We start from the raw sequence: 18,308 nt of genomic DNA, 5'->3' as shown, positions 1-18,308 counted from the left end.
TAATTGATACCTTTATTATTAATTGTTTTGATTATTTCAGTTAGGACGTATACGATTTTTTTATAGTTTCAACTAAAGGAAAAATGGTTACAATTAAAACTAAACCTAAAGTCTCGACTGTATTTTGTTTCTCTTCAAATGGGTAGTAATTATCTGTAGAACCTCCCTTCCCCTCATTTACATCGCGTACGAAATGCCTTCATAGCTTCTTGAACAGTCAATTACCAATAAAGTTCAGGTAATGCCTCCAATTTGGCGAAAACCACCCGCGTAAAAACCATTGTATTAATTAATTACTCGGTTACTGCATTAATTTAGTTTGTAAAACAGAATTAGTCTAGAGACAGACAAAAATAAAATCTGAAGTTTCTTTTAAATTAAATTATGCAATGGGCCTTTAGCTTAAGAGACAATATTGATTTGTGGATGAAAATATTTAACCTTTGTACACTTGAGATCTTTTTACAACAGACGGGACTAACGAGTGAGTTGGTCACTTGGTAAGTAAATACAGCGCTCATAAACATCCATAATACCAGAAATATCATATTGCGTTGCCTTTAATGGTAGGAATAAACTCTTTTTCAAGGTTATTAAATAATTATCTGGAATTACCGCAAGCTGAATCCACAGGAATGTGCGCAATGAGTTTAATTTATTTAGTTTTTTTTCCAACACTTAATATCTTCATATACTTAATGTTACAGCTACTACACGAAATAAATGCACATGTTGTAAATTATGGAGAAGAATCATTGCATGTAATATATATAACAATATAAAATGTCATTATAAATATCGGTCTTAACGTGATGTTTTTCTGGCATTAAAATCATTTCCTCGCAATTGTTACTTATATACTTAGCTGAAATACAACTAATCTTATTAACGCGTATGTGCGTAAACAGTGCAAATACGAAGGCTGTCCAAAAGACATGACAAGGTTAACCGGACAAGACACTATCACCCAACTCATAGTTGTCAATTAGGAACCCCTTATAAATGTGAGTCGCGTAACATACAACCAAAAGACAATTACGAAGGTTGCCCTCTGTTTACCCGCCAAAATTGATGGTCAAATCATAATAGTTATTGCAATAATACACGGTGGATTTATTTTTAGCTACGACCTCGACTCCCTGTTTGTTATTCCGCACAACTTTCGCTATTGTCTCAAAAAGGGAATGGTGCGTGATGATTTTGTAGAATAGAAAAGTGTTTAAAATTTCGATTGTAGATCTATGTTGAATGAAGATTAGGTATGTTTTCCTCATGATTGACATGGGTTGTGTAATCGCTTTCTATTAATTGGTTGCGGCCGCAAAATGTGTGGAGGTAACAATGATTATTATTATTCCATTACATTTCTAGATAATGTCTAATGATACAATATACTCAACGCCCAAACATTTACCGACTAAAGCTTAAACTCGCTTGCTGCTTTTTACCTCGCTCCGTTATTACTTCGTCTACTTATCTTATGTCTTCCGGATAATAAAGCCACTAATGACAACCACGCCCGGTTATAAATGACTCAACTGATATAATTGAGCCCTTTTAACAACAAACATTCTCATTATATCTAGGATCAAGCCATAAACGAAAAGCGAAAAATGGTGAATAAAATTTTACGAGCGCCATAATAGGTGACGGACAGTTTGGTTACACCCTGTATGGTAAGCAGCACAATGTGGCATTGTGTAGCTAATATTAGACGTGGCCAATGTACCACGCACTGATAATACTATTGTGGTCCGGTTGGTAACCAACATGATAGGAAATGACCGTGACGGAGATGTTTTTAAAATTGTTGCTATTTTTGTTTTGCTGACTGTATTCTGAATGTGTACTTGCATATTATGACGCATCATGATATTTTTTTTTTCAAAGATTAGTTTTCAAAGACTGTTTATAACGATTTCATGTTGTCTAACAAATATTTTTTTTATAACAGTCGCAGGAATCTATGATTCATTAATAATAATATTTCTCAGAGTATTATAAACTCGCATTACGTACATTCATATCAGATGTCAGTACATCAATCACGAGAATCGAGAGATAGAGTTGGCACAATGCATAATGAAATTGATGGCGAAAGCGAAGATTCTGTATTTGATAAGGGACAAGTAAACCGGTTTGATGAATGTGAAAAGTAATTCTAAAGAGTTTAATAGAAAATGATGTTTTAGGTGTATGTAGTGATATCATACTTGGACCGTGTACAAAAGATGTAGAAAAACGACTTTACAAGCTTATCCAGCTTTCAAGTGGACATACATAGAAAGAGAAGAAAGAAAAAAGTGTTGGAAAAAATTTTGTTTAGTTTAATTTTCATTGACCCCTTACACCTATTCATTTCAATTGACAATATACCTAATTATAATCATGAATTGGAAAGAAATTAAAACAATCATAGAAAATAGACGATAATAAAAAGTTAAGAGCGGAAGTCGCAAATAATGTGGCAGGCAAACAATGGCGCCCGTTAACCTAATTCGGATCGATTGACGTAAAAATTCAATCAGATAATATCGACGGGCCGACGCCTCGTTAGCAGTTAGAACTGCAATTATACGACATCGATCATCGCTGTCCAAGTGTCATTTGTATGGCATCGTTTGGAGGCCTTGATGATTACTCTGTTAACATGGGATATGTTGATTGTCTGGTGTTTGGATATGTTGGTGAAGAATTTATGTAAATTTATGTTATTATATGAAATATAGATGGATCTGCGAATTATTCGGTGCTGAAACAATGTCTTTGAACTAAGTTTGGTTAATAATTTAAAATGAATACGCAGCGCGTTTATTTTTATTATTTTATTTAAACAATGGTTTAAAAAATACATTTGATATGTATGTAAAACGCTATCAAAGAATTTTGAGTTACAAATTCTACGCTGTATTTCATTTAGAAAGCCTAATTCGCGTCTAAGTTATTATGGAGTTTTAAACCAAAATAAATTGGGGATACTGCTCAACGAGTCACCGTAGGCAGGTATCCAACAAAAAAGTTGTAATATGAAAATAGTATATAACAGCATACATTTTAATGAATAGTTAATACTTCAGAAAATTATTTGTTCTATCTTGTTCTGTCTAACGCTACCCTTTGTGTTTAATATTTTAGATCGTAATACACTATTCACAACTTCGTCCAAAATTTAATAACAAATTAAGCAAAGAAAATTTATATATAGTAGTAGCAGAGTGATTTATTATTAAACAATATTAGGCATTAATATTTATAGCTTCTTAAATTTTAAACCCGAGGACAATTTTACAGGTGAAAAATTAATTATAGAAAGTCGTCGCGCTATTTTTGTCTAATAACGAGGTAGGTTCATATAAATCGTAAGGTTTAATTTTAGATTCGGAATTGTGTTAAAACAAGTGATTAATTTATAAGTAATGAAGCTTTATTTTCGATAAATGTTGTATCTATTATTTTGAATTGTATTGGTCCCCCTTCTACGTAATAATTGTTGATTATAATCTCACACCAAAGTATTTTCTTTGTCGTTAACCGCAATAAGTAATATTGGTAGTAACAACTATACGTAAATTATACATACACAGATAATAGGGCATTTAACTGTATATATTATTGTAATTTATTTTATTTCCAAAAGATAAAAAAATATCGGAAAATGCATTATGAAAATTAATTATAAAACTAGTCCACAAACTAGGCGCCCTAACTACGCGCGACCATTAAATTAAAGGTGTACTAAAATTGCAGTTGAACTCTATTACAACCAATTTTTAAATGTTTTGTTTTTTCTCCATCAGGCACGATGTACGGCCTACTCCTGGAGAACATGGCTGAGTACATCCGCCAGACGTATGGAGAAGAACGATGGGAGGATATCAGGCGGCAGGCCGGTGTAGAACAACCGTCTTTCTCCGTACATCAGGTGTACCCGGAAAACCTCATCACGCGACTTGCGAAGAAGGCGCAAGAGGTAATAAAAAACGTACCTTAATTAGTTAAGGGGAAAGTTTTATGTCAATTATTTACTTATTTTTAAGAACAAGGGAGGGCTGTACTGCAGTGGTGGATTTATGCATAGCTTGTATAAACCGCGTCATAGGGATAGCATATTTAAAATTAGAAGCAGCAAATAAAGCAAACTTTCTGGAAATTTAATGCGCAACATTTGGGTCTGATGTGAGGACATTTTTTTTTAAATCCACTGTATTGTGGTTCTGTATTATTCTGAATAATGACACTGTCGATTATGACAATAGATTTATTAATTAAAACTACAAACATAATTATAATCAGACATGACCAGGCCGACGCTATCGGGACGTAAAGTGTGCGGAAGTGACAGTGGCCGGAAGGACGCCACATAGTGATGTCACTTTAGTAAGCTGAGACTACATCACTATGTAACATCCACCTTGTTGGTACAAATTGGTTGCAAAAGCAATCAGAGATATTTTTTGTCGAAAGCCGGACATACGATCCGGAATACACTGGGTAATCTATCACTGGTACTATACTACAGTTATGTGTGACGTACCTGCTGTTTACTTATCATCTTTTGAATGGCTAAACTATTAATCACGTTAAACAATCGCACAAAACAATACTTTAATTTTATGAATCACAAGTACGTTTCACTCCATTGTCTATTAGGAATAAACTATTCGTTATAGCTTCTGAGGAATTATAAAAAACAGGAGTTTAGTTTTATGTAATTTAGGTACTTAACACGTTTAACAACGAATGTCCCAATACCAACTTATAAAGAGGAAAATAAAGCTGGAGAAGAAATACGGAACAAACTCGCCCCCTGCCATTTGGATACGGTTACAAACTACACGCGAATCATTTGTCATTTTCCCACCATTGAAATTTAGGGGGCGCGTTTTCCTTGAATTATTACGTCTATGGAAAAAGGAAATTCTTACCCTATATTCAAAAAATATGTACATTAAAGTACAGATTTTGGTTACAATAAGACCTTCCCCCGAGCAATCGGCTTTGAGCATTTCTTTCACACATTTATGGCGCACGGGTAACGGTTGGAATATGCAATTTCTTAAAAAACGAATTTTAGATGTTTTTGAAAATTCTAAACTACCTAAATATTCCTTATTTTATTATCACCTTAATAGTTTTGGTGCAAATTAATACGATGTGTACTTTAGACAATGCACAAAATCAACAATTTTAGCGGCATTTTTACTTCTGAAATAATTGAGAACATCCATATTATAAAAAAAAATCATCAAAGTTAAGATAACATATTGTAAAAATAAGATGTTTGAATATTTTTTTCTATATATTTTATGAATTTTGAGTAGATAGCTCCTAAAAATACGGTTACCGCACTATTTTTACACAAAGTAATCCGTGTTGTTAATACGGGATAGTGTTATGTCTATATATAAAATTTATACCACTTTTATTCATTAATTTATGTGTCTCCACGGAATCTGGACCCTCACTGTCACTGAGTGCTAGTTAATCAGAAATAACTTGAAACATTAGCCACCGCCGCGTTAAATTTAATTAAAGTTCTCCCTAGAACTTTACTACTATTTATTACTAAACAAACGGAGTAACAGATAACTTTCTATATCTATCTTTGTATATGAGACATTATAAAAAATACAGAAATTTATTATTTTCTACATTTATATTTTAATATCGTTGATATTATTAGATTTTACAACTTCAGTATTGCAATTATTACCTTTCTCTCAAAATGTTTATACTATATTTGAAAGTTTCGCCCTTATTAAAGATCTCGATGCAATTTTTAAAATCAAATACTTATAACTCTGTCCCTAATTCATTAGATATCCAATGAATTTGATTTTAAAAATTGCATCGAGATCTTAAATAAGTGCGAAACTTCCAAATGTTTTTACTTACTAAAATATTTATTATGAGATAGAAGTAATGATAAAATCCTTTCACTAATAAGAATTTCATTGTTCTTAATTGATTTAACCTGGTTTTATCCCGGTCAACGACTAAATATGTAAGTATTAAAACTTCAACAGCTGCTATTGAAGATAGACGTCATAAAGAATCTCTACTAAATATAGGTAACCATATCGAAGCGATGAGTAACGATCGCGTATTTAATGTAATGATTTATTCAGTTTTATAAATAGGCCGCTTTGATGTCGACTCGATGACACGTTTATTATAACTAACCGTTTAATCCAATGATTGTGTGTCTCAATTTCAAATCTGAGAGTTGTAGGAGAGAATATACAGTATACAATTTTAGACCTACGAATATATCGTTGTCAAAATTCTGTGACTACTGTTTACGACTGATAAATGATTGACAACTGAATGAGTTTACATCTGTGCTAAAAATAATCTACCCATTGAAATAAAACTACTTTATGGATTTTAACGCGCTTTTTTATATTATAATTTTTGGCGGACGCGCCACTCTGTGCCCATGAAGGCTTCAGTCTTCGAAACGTAGGGGAAATAATAATAATAATCTACACACAAAAATTACGAAGACAATTGGCCAAAATAAACAAGTCAAAGTTGATAATACTACATGAAGAACATTCCACTAGCACACGGACATTTACACCTTGCTGCACCAACCACCCCAGCCATCCCAGCAGTAATATTGGACATGGCACGTATTGTGTGCAGATACCTTGCTTTGAATCTATAACCACCAGTGACTTGGGTCTTGAGCCTTGCCATCGAAGGATGATTATTTGTTTACATGTATTTGTTCATATATATACTTATATTAAAGTGTAAAGAAAGAAAGTTTCATAACGAAGATAAATTATAATACTAATTCTATAATCCTGTATTATATACTGTACAACTACTGGGCACGAGCCCCCCTACTACGAAAAGGCTTTAGCTCTTAATCCGCCACGCTGACTGTGTGCCTAACCTATGTATTAATCGAGGACATGACCTATCCGTGTGCCAAATTCCATCCAAATCCGTTCAACTGTTTCTATATTTACTTCTAACAGACATTCGAACATTTTCACAACTTTCTGATTTATAATAATATAAAAATAATTTCCGAAAGAGAAGCGGGCATAAAATATAAGTACTAATTATAATTTATTTTAATAGTTTGCTTACATATATTACAAAAAAAGCTGGCAGGAATCGGGTTACATGGACCTTTCGCCACTGGTATACAAATTACAAGAGAACAAAAAAGTACGTAATACTAACTTGACAAACGAACCTAAAAGGGAAGCCGGTAGGAATCGGATTGTATGGACACGTCGCCACTGTAAGATAGTAAAATTAAAATATACAATAGATACGGTTTTGGATTATTCTGAATATTGATTTTATCTGCCCGGTTTGTAATACAGCGTGCAGATAATACGATCGTAAAAATGTGTTTAGACGTTTGTTTATTGGTTTGTCGTTAAGGATTTTGTATCAAAATGAAAATACAAGGGTTTGCAGTCTGGATTGAATGTGTAATTCTTTTTATTGCTAAATTCGGACATTGATACAGATAATCTACTTAACAAATGAAGGATTATTTCCATTCTGCTTTAAGTAGGATTTATACTTAAACACATTTACATGATATAGTATTAAATTGGATTGCAAAGTATTGTTACCTGAGTATAAATCTCTGAATATTGAAAACGATAATTTTATTAATATAAGAAAGTATTTTTGTTTTGAACTAACGAAAAAAGACGCGGTGACTTAAATAATAAACTTCGCTGATCTTTAAAATATTTGTCGGAAACGTAATGACATAAAAGAATGCATAAAAGCCACATCTCAACAAATTTAACTTCGCAAAGACTACAGTAGGCAATAAAAAAATATAAAATAACCCAAGAACCTGATATAGTTTGTTCCTTTGATACATTATTTATAACCATCATCGAATATTGTTCTCAACTATTGCCAATTTCAGTTTGAACACGTTTAATATGCGCGGTGTTTGACGACCGGAGTAAAGTTCGTTGACTCGCACGTGAGAGCTCTAGAAATGTTTTCAATCTTGGCGTACGATCTTATACTGAAAACAATTCATTCTTCTAGTAAATGATATTTTATGGAACAAAGTTTGATTCGATCTGATATATTTTACTACAATATTAGTTTAAGATGAAGATTCAGCGGGAGTTTGGTTACGTTTTCGTTGTTTGAATTTTAATATTACCCAATTATACTATCATTTTGCGACGTTATAGGAGTTCTAAAAGGGTAGGTAGAGAGACGATTGCGTCCAATAATTAAATTAAATATATCTGAGCTGTAATAGACCGTTTGTAGCTGTAATTTCGCATTTCATTACTTCTCGGAGTTTCGCAAAGGATATTTCTATCGGAAAATGTGACACAAAGTCAAATGTACACTAACTATAAAGCTGAGAAGTGAAGCGGTCTGGTACAGTCTTTTTAAAGACGTCGTAATCGAAACTATTGGACGGATTGATATGGATATTAGGTAGATGATGCCTCGTAAAATTTAATTATAATTAGAACGATTTGCAAACCGCATTTATGCTTATTTTTGGTACCTATGTATATGTTGTGAAGGGTTCCCTGTCGAAACATTTCACCTTTCACCACTGATAAGTAAACTTTATTAGCATTAATTATGTTGGCGGGAAAGCCATCTCTATTGTCATTAATTTATATAATTTTACGTTTATTTTAACTGCATACCTATTTTTAAATAATCTATTATCGACACGTCCTTAATTTTGTAATGGTGGCATTATTTAGTATTCTACGTATGATCTTGATTGACTTGATTCCTATAATATATAGGGCAATACGTTTTCCTGACATTCAGATAATTCGGGAGAATGAATGTGTTTTGATTTTCAAAACCTGCTATAAAAATCAGAGTAGTTCATCGTTAACTTAAAAACCAATTCATCAATTTCTACTTCAACAACGTTTCAAATAATCAAAAAATGAATACTTCTTACCTTGTGTTATATTTGTGCTTATAACAAACGTAACTTCACATAAAAATAAATATATATCACACCTTTAGCTTCTATAATCACTTTCATTAGCCTCACAGCGGGGTGCCAAAGCGTTAAACGATCGGAGTTTAATGTTCCTTAAGTGCACCCCGGCGACTTGATTATTGCGTGAAATTTATGACGGGATCATAAAACACCTTCAATAGGCTCGCCCACACACGACAGATGTTTGGACAAACATTGGTGAATTGACTTGGAAGGAGATAGGGTTGAAAGGACAGATTTACACAAAATGTTTAGATGATTTAGCAGGTAAATTAATTGGACGTAGACACGCAGCCCACAAAATTACACTTTTGAGATAGTGAAGATTGAAGTTTAAATCGTATTTTTGCTCATTGATATTCTATTTTTAATATTTGGTAATAAAAAGTTCAAATTAACATATTTTGACTAAGATGTTTTTACTAATGGAAAATATAGAGCTTATAAACTAGAATTCATTTGGCATACTCGGCTCATTTTCGACTATACTGTGAGTTGGATCCTTTTTGCGTATCTACGTCCAATTATTGTCTAAGTTACAATATAACCTATGTAAAATATCTAGTCAATATTCGACTAAGGTTGGTATACTTACTTGAACACATACGGTAAGCTACGTAGAGTTTGTCCAAATGTTTGTGGAAAATTTGTATGGATGGAAATGGAATAATTTACTCGTTAAGTCTTTCTTAGCTAACTGGGCACCTTGGGAATCTTCTATTAATATTTGCAACAAGATATTCAAGTATTATCCGATACCAAAGCTCAATCTAATATAGTATATTATGATTACGTAGTGATGTAATAACACCCTTGATAAGAAGTCATTAGCACATAAAATGATGAAAAAAAAAGTAGAATGTACATATGGAGCATTTGTCAATAAATCGAATTAACTATATGATAAGACTAATTTTATGTTTATAACTAGAAATTTATCGACTAATATGAACATTGAGTTAGACTGTAATAGTCGATTTGTTTGTAGAATTATTTCAACCTATATTTGATTACTTTTTAAAAATATTGAGACCCAATTCATCTTATCATAGATAATAAGTCATAAGTATTTACAACCAATACACAATTTTGAACCAATACTTTGGAAAACACTAAAATTCTCGAAACGGCAACTAAGTTATTGTACTTATAATGAAACTAATAAAATAACAGCCCAAATACGTAAACCTGACAAAAACAGGGACATCAAATACATTATAATAAAGTATAGTATTATATATTTATAATCAAGTATTATAGTAAATATAGTTATCAACAATACAAACTATTAAGTAAATTATAAACGCCAGAAGGTTGACAAACGACAAGAGACCTCTAGAGACAGAGGGCACGCAACATTCAATTGCATATTGCAGTTAGATATAAGTAATAAGAACTAGAAAATTATCATTAGTATTATGAGCTCCTATACTAACTGTCTACTGTATTCAGAGTATAACTAAACATAAAAAGATATCAGTTTATAGAAATCAAATACTAACAACAATGATTTATTTCTTTATTTACTTAGGTATACATTAATAAGGTGTTGGTTTAAGTTGTTTACTGGTGGTAGGTCTCTCATATGTAAGAGTCCGCCTGGGTGCCACCGCAATGTCTATTTCTGCCGTCAAGCAGCAGTGTATATTCACTGTTGTGTTCCGGTTTAAAGGAAATTGTAGTCAGTGTAACTTCTGGATATAATAAGATTTAACATCTCATGTCTTAGGATGGTGAGTGCAGTGGAATACCAAACAATACTTTATAATTTGTGGTGTTGCATGGTGTTTCTACTGTTTATGGGCGGTAGTATAGCTTACCATCAGGCGAACGGCAAGCTCGTCTCGTCATACAAAGAAATAAAAACAAAGTAAGGACAAATGAATGGAAAGATAAGGTACAAGGAGCTTATGAAATATTTTCAATCTTAGTATTTTTGTTGACCGCTACACGCATTGAGAAAATCAAAGTTCAATTAAGAGCACATTATCTCTAAAAGGATATATTGCCCCCACAACCTTGAAAAGGGTATATCGGTTAGGGTCACCGAATCTTCGATGCAATCTATTTTGACCCTAAGTGAAGTTAGTAATGTTCTGATTCGTAGATTAATGTTATCATGATTAACCTTGTCATGATCCATTAAATCCATTTTAAATTAAAATCATGGATTTAATCATTTTGTGTCCATTTTCACGTATATTACGTTTACTAGGGGCTCAAACACCCCATCCATAATTTCCTAAACTGATCATTTATGGTTGGAAATCCAATCGTGAAAATATAACTTTTGTTATTGTGGGCCTTTATGGGCACTGAAGATAATTTAAAATTATTTGACTTATTTAATAATTTACCGATCAAAAAGCCAGATATATTACTATATACCAAATATTAAAAGAAAATTAGAGATTTACTTACCTTTTAAACACCCCTCTACCCGTAGGACGAAGCAAGAAAGGTTTTAGGTTAAAAAATAAAAGAACATTTTATGGTGCGATAATTTATTTGTAACAGCAGCTGATGGTCACATTATTTCCATCTTTATTTTAAAAACTTTTTTGTCTCCATTATTGACGTACATTGATATTGAAGCACATCACAAATTTCAATAAAGTGTACACTGGCCCATTAGCTCAGTTGGTTAGAGCGTCGTGCTAATAACGCGAAGGTCGCGGGTTCGATCCCCTCATGGGCCATTTAACATTTTTTTCACACTTTTATACTCTGTTCACCTACGTGCGGACACCGTCTCTTTTTCAAAAAGATCTGTGTCACCATATTAACAGTCGTGTGAGTTGTTTTTTACGAATTTAACTTGTCGCGCTACCGCCGCATATAGCCGCGCGGATAATTTGAAGGAGCCTATATATTGTAATATATTATGCTCCATATTATGTGAACCATGAACGCTTTCAATAGTCACGTACTTCGCCGGAGCATGGTGCTTGTTAGGCAGCTCATTGTGAACTCATGATTGTAAATTATATACTAGATACGTAACAGCATGGGTACTATCCAGTTCAAGACCATCAACGCATATAATAAATTATATTACTTGATGTATTGTCATGGGCGCTGGAAGGCTAGTGCAAAGGGGTGCACGTGCACCCCTGTCCGGAACAAATCACAATAAAAATAACTGAACGACAATGGAAACTATCTGACAGAGAGGTTTTATTATGGTTGACTAATATACAAATACCCGCGCGATAAATATATAAATTTAATTATGTTATGTAGGACCTACTATAGTGTATAGATGCAGATGCATCTCCCTCAAAATAATCTTGGCAGTGCCCATATATATAATATTCAATATAACATTTTTCTACCCATATTCCAGTGGCGAATCGTCTATGCAATCCGACTCCTACCGGCTTCCCTTTTAGGTTTATTTAGGTTTGTCTTAGTTTTTGGTTTCTGGTCTTAGGTTTTAGTGGCCGCGACGTGTTAACTAAGTCATTTTTTTTTACAACGAGTTACCTTTTGAAAATTTCACCTTTCGCCACTCTATTCTACACTTACACAATATGCATGATAAAATAAAACAAATTCAGTGGACCTTTGGTTTTAATATCTTCATTACACGGTACTATAAAACTATCTGATGATGCGTTTCAAATGCTACTAAAACGCGTAGGGGACGCGATGCACTCGGAACTGTTTATTTACATACAATATAAATTTGCGGCTTTAAAAAAAAACGCATGCGAAAATGTATATTGTCAGCGAATAAACATAGCCTCTTAATCTTATTTATATTCTAAATCCGAAACATTGTGAAAATGTTTGGATATTTGTTGGAAGTAAACGCCGAAACCGGTTAACGGACTTGGATTAAAAGTAGCCTAGAGATAATAAGTAGGGTTATATCCAGGATTCACATATTATAAATAATTTTATCCTGTATTATACAATATTAATGTAATACAAAGAACAAAACAGCAAATGGCTGCAATTGTTTTTGGAGGTGCTGGGATTTGAACCCAGGACTTTCAGCATGCGAAGCAGACACTCTACCACTGAGTTACACCCCCTGTACAGAATGAAACGGAATTATGTACTGTTTTTTATTTCCTAAACAATAAAGGTAGACAGAATATGCGTTTACCTGAAAATATAATTATAGATACTTTCACAAAGAGAATATTTTGCTAAATAGCTCAGTTTTTCATAAAAAATTATGTCAGTGTTAATATCTCGAAGCAGAGAAATCAATTGATATTATCTTCAATTAGCTCTACAATAAATTAATGTCAAGAGAAAGATATACTAAACTCACGATTCAACAGTGAATGCCACATATAGCCATTAGAAAGAGGTAATTGATTACTATCGGCCACGTAGAGCGTCGTCGCTGTCACTCACACTTGCGTGACTTTTTATCGCTAACTTGGCGATTCTGTAGTTCAAGGTGTTTACTTACTTTTTGTACACTATTGTGGTGTAGGTACTTGGTATAAGGTGGGATTGTTTCTCAAAAATGTTAAAATGTCCGTACAGACAAATATCATAAATTAATTTAAATTACATAACAAACTATTTCGTGTTCAATTAGAAAACATGCCGCAAAGTACTCTTTCTTCTCGAAATATTTACAGACTACAGGTAAGTCGAGGGTTGATGGCTATTGCTTTTCTGGAGGGCAATGAAATTGAACTATTATTATTAATTAACAAAAATAACACTTTAATGTATAATTTTCAACATTACCATATCAGAAATTAAGAATAAGAGCGATTATAGCAGAATGAGCCCCATAATTTATTATTGTTTTAAAGTTACTATTGCCCAACTCTCCCGGATGTGCCCGGGAGAGAAGACTATAGTAACAAGGAGAAATGGTCAGCTTTTATATCTATTATTTAACACCTATTTTCCTTTAGATTATTTCTGAATACTTTAAAAATTTAATAAGCTTCATAAATATCATACTAAGCTCTAAGAATCTTACTCATTATATGAGTCGTAATAACAAACTCTCGCTTTACGTAAGATTTCGGAGAATAGAGCCGTTTAAGCATAAGTCTAATAAAGAAAACCATTTATATTTTTTTACGCTCATTCTAGATTTCCATATCATCTGATCAGGTATGGCCATCTCTCCTTATTATCCAGGGTGGAAGAGAACATATTATTTGTAAAAAGTATAAATAATCCAGGCGCCATACTGAGTAAACGTTGAAATTTAGTTCTTAAACTGTCCACTTAAGTCTCAAAATATATTTATTTAATCATGACTTAGCACAAAAGTATTTTACGCAAACGTCATCCAAATATTAATCTCTACTTATAGATTGTATATAGTTCAATTTTCTTTGCTTTTTGTTTTATTTCACCTGAATTCGAACGAAATGACGCGTTTACGCACTGCACAAAGTGAACTAACAATAAATGGGTTCCATTGATGACTGGAAATATGATTTATTTATACATTTCTTCGTACGGCCATCATACCCGGGTTTACCCTAATCTAAAATGTTCTTTATAGGTACTTGGCATAACAGAGCGCGAGTTCATGGACCAGATGGGGGTTTATTTCGTCGGATTCGTGTCACAATATGGATACGACAGAGTGCTATCAGTGTTGGGACGACACATGAGAGATTTTCTCAACGGACTCGACAATTTACATGAATATTTAAAATTCAGTTACCCAAGAATGAGAGCGCCCAGTTTTATCTGCGAAAACGAGACTAGACAAGGTCTGACGCTGCATTATAGGTCGAAGCGCAGAGGTTTCGTTTATTATGCAATGGGACAAATAAGAGAGGTGAGTAAGCACTTAGATAAAATTAATGCAAATTTTTACACAAAGTTATTTGTTTCGGCAAAGCCTGGAATATAATATTGTAATTTGTATTCTACGACATAATATTGAACGGTGAGTAAACCCATTATGGTTTTAGTTTGAACTCATTGAACAATATTAGAAGTTTGGTATTGGACTTTACTTAGTTGAATCGTTTATTGCTAGATACAATACTACTCAATTATTATTAGCAATATTCGTTTTTGAATATCTGTCAAAAGACTCGTCTTCGTTTCCAAATACTACCACGATTTGTCTGTTTAGCACAAGTGACGTGTGTCGGCCTAAAAATCTCTTAGATCGATTTTATCGATACCCTGTCACGTTTACCACTTACCACATATTTTTTTCAGGTAGCCCGCCATTTTTACCACAAAGAAATGCGAATAGAGTTACTAAGGGAGGAATTGTTATTTGACACAGTCCACGTGACATTTCAATTGACATTTGACAATCGTGCTTTCACGTTGGCATCACTGGCTATGACGCGGGAAGAGAAACATCTGCCAATCAGCGCGTCGGTTTTGTTTGAAATATTTCCTTTTTGTATTGTCTTTGGGTGAGTGTAAGTCTCAGTTTTTAATAGGCCTTTAAAGGGCGTTTACTACAACGTTAATTTTCTAATGCAACGCGCTACAGCTCATGCTAACGCGATTTGTAATGATTTCGAACGTACTTTGACCATATTTGAGGCACTCTGCTTTGAATAAGTAATTATTATAATATTTGATGTTATTCATGCAATGATTCACTGTTAGGGTAATCTAGACTCTAACACTGGTTACCGTAAAAGTGACAGTTGCTAGAATTGCAGAAGCAACAGTTTCTAAGTAGTGCAATTTTGCACCAGCATCAAGTTGATAGCATTTACCTGCATCACATTAGCAATTTTCAATAAATATTAAATTTCTACACACTTATAACTCTATAATAATAAAATACATATGGCTGAAACCATACATACAAAGAACAATGCTATATGCGAGGCTCGTAATTGGGTTACCTATTGTATTTATTTCGTCCTATATTTGTTTGTTTTTGATAGCTGTAAGCCACCCAAATACAATAAAATAAAATAAACACAAACAAAAATACATGCTAATGAAATTATATAAATATTCTGCCAAATCTATTTTTTCAATCTAATAGCCAAACACTTTCTTTATTTACCTTTGTTTCGTTCGTTCACATCACCAAAACTGCTCACAAGCTATTAATCTCTACCTAATAGATGGATGGCTTACTCCGCGGGAAGTCGTTTCATTGTTATTTTCTAAGTCGAATACTTATTTTTATATACTTAATGGTAGTTTCGATAAACTACTTTACTACGATTTTTATGGGCTACCTACAGGATCGGTTTAATTGTATTGCTTTTTGTAGCAGTATAATAATGCAATATATATACTTGCGTAAAGTAAAGGTGCACATAATTTATATAGTGAATCATAGAATACAATCAAATACCTATTACAATAGAAAGCTCAGGCTTTGCGTATTTATTGAACACATAAATATTATCTACATAAAATATGTTGATGATGTTGGTAAAATATTATTTTATAAACATAATATGCCGAATCATTTTCCTTAAGTACTTCTTATAATCGTATTAAGAGATACATTTTAACATAAGTCCAATGTTTTTATAATGTTCATATTTTTAGGTCAGACATGGTGGTGCGGAGTATTGGAAATTCATTGATGGTTATTTTGCCCGATTTAGTCGGAAAGAAAATAACGAACTGGTTTGACCTCGTGCGACCTCTTATCGCTTTTAAATTCCAAACTGTAAGTATATCAGAGGACTAATATATTAGTTTCGACCATCCATAATCGTAGGCCTAATTATCAGAATTTAAAATAAATCATCAGTCAGTTCACTGACAATGCTCTTTGATAGATAACCTACAAACGCAACCGATTCAAGGAAAATTAATGAAAGATTACAATCCGTACGATTGGTTTTATAAAAAGAAGTATACAATTATTAGCACGCAATTTTTTTACAAATCGTGTTGCGAATTCTGAAAATTATTAGCTGACTTATTGTTTCGTTATGTAATAACTAATCTGGTAACATTAATAAATACTATTAAATTCAGCAGTTTGTTTACAGGATCATTTTGATATTGTGTTACTAAATGAAACTAAATACATATATTCTTGAAAATAACACTAATATAAGTTATTCAGATCGCAGTCGTAAAATAAAAAAAGTGTAAGTTTCAGCCAAAACTAAATTTTGAATTTTACGCGCCCTAATGCCACGCAGTAGTAACTGCTCTAAGGGAATTCTTCGCAGCGGTAACATTATACTTTCAGACAGAAAATCATTTACGCACACGTCATATTTGTACTAAATTACAAAACAATCAAAAAATTATAATTTTAAAACTGGAATATTCGTTGAAATATTCATTTTTCAAGGGTGATCTCTGGTACAATGCTAGAGCAAAACTAAATTAAGACGAGTACATATGTGGTTTCATTTATTAATGCAATGTTAAAATTACACTGTATAAGAAGTTTGTGTTACTCCCTATACGAACAAACTTTGTTCTTTGCTCAACGGTACGCAAATAAACTATACTTAATATACTAAAGATTACAACGAATGCACAACTTTGCCTTTGCAGATCCTGAACCGTACAAACAATATCTTTGAACTGGTAACAGTTGAAGCGGTAATGCACGAGAAAGCTCCGGACAAGAGGAACGAACTTCTGAGATTGTCGGACGAGACTGATGGCACTACAGAAAAAAACCTCAGATTAAAAGGTGAGGACTCCGAGTTATTAAAAAAGATTACTTGGCATCAGTATTACAATAACTAAATATCCCACTATCTATAGGTATATAACATCACTTTAGAACTATAACTATGATGGTGTTGTATGATATTTCAATCTCTGTTGTATATGTACTTTTCTTCTTGAGTTTAAATAAATAAATAATAATTTATTAAACTGTTGGATCCAATTGAAGAATTATTGACCTGTGGAGAAATCCATTTTGCATACTTTCCATGTTTTTCAAAATGATAGCCAGCGTGGCGCAGCGAGCGCAGAATCGGATACATATCGAGAGACCACGGTTTTGTTAGTTACCACACCGAGGCATTCGTTTGCGCGATTTACAAAAAAATGTTTCGACTGTTGTAGGAAGATAATGTAGACTACGGCATCTTACTTTATACTACCAAGGACATAAGACTCATTTTAGTAAACTCCTCTATGAGTGTGACTGTTGGGTGTATTTAATTTACATATATATTAGCACAATCTGGCAATTGAACACATACAAGTATCTTCTACATAGATTGTTCTAATAAGTACATATTTTTTTATATACTTTTCACACTATGCATCAAACTTTTATTTACACTTCATAAATAAAATGTCGACGCCGCGACGAATCGCGTCTTGTGGTTCAAACCGTTCCTTTATATAGATTTTGATCGCGCATTTGTATCCCTGTAACTTGGTATTACTCGTTATTAAGTGATTA

The 18,308-nt window shown here is 32.9% G+C and overlaps 1 protein-coding gene and 2 non-coding genes across 4 annotated transcripts in view; 2 read left to right on the top strand and 1 right to left on the bottom strand.

Moving 5' to 3' along the window:
• Positions 1-18,308, top strand: part of LOC115442853 (soluble guanylate cyclase 88E) — a 96,955-nt gene that overhangs the window by 66,729 nt on the left and 11,918 nt on the right. For both annotated transcript variants that reach the window (XM_037440183.1, XM_030168045.2), the window contains exons 2-6: positions 3,798-3,970; positions 14,478-14,759; positions 15,152-15,357; positions 16,466-16,589; positions 17,438-17,579. In XM_037440183.1, the coding sequence (XP_037296080.1) occupies positions 3,803-3,970; positions 14,478-14,759; positions 15,152-15,357; positions 16,466-16,589; positions 17,438-17,579 (922 nt within the window). In that variant the 5' untranslated portion in view covers positions 3,798-3,802. The remainder of the gene's footprint in view (positions 1-3,797; positions 3,971-14,477; positions 14,760-15,151; positions 15,358-16,465; positions 16,590-17,437; positions 17,580-18,308) is intronic.
• Trnai-aau lies at positions 11,609-11,682 on the top strand. The gene has a single exon. It is a non-coding gene; the product is annotated as a tRNA-Ile (tRNA).
• On the bottom strand, positions 12,952-13,023 carry Trnaa-cgc. Its single transcript has one exon. It is a non-coding gene; the product is annotated as a tRNA-Ala (tRNA).

Source organism: Manduca sexta, chromosome 18, assembly GCF_014839805.1.
Source record: "Manduca sexta isolate Smith_Timp_Sample1 chromosome 18, JHU_Msex_v1.0, whole genome shotgun sequence".
In the NCBI taxonomy this organism is placed as follows: Eukaryota; Metazoa; Arthropoda; class Insecta; order Lepidoptera; family Sphingidae; genus Manduca; species Manduca sexta.
Note: the sequence above shows the minus strand (reverse complement) of the source record. Positions and strands in the feature narration are given on the sequence as shown.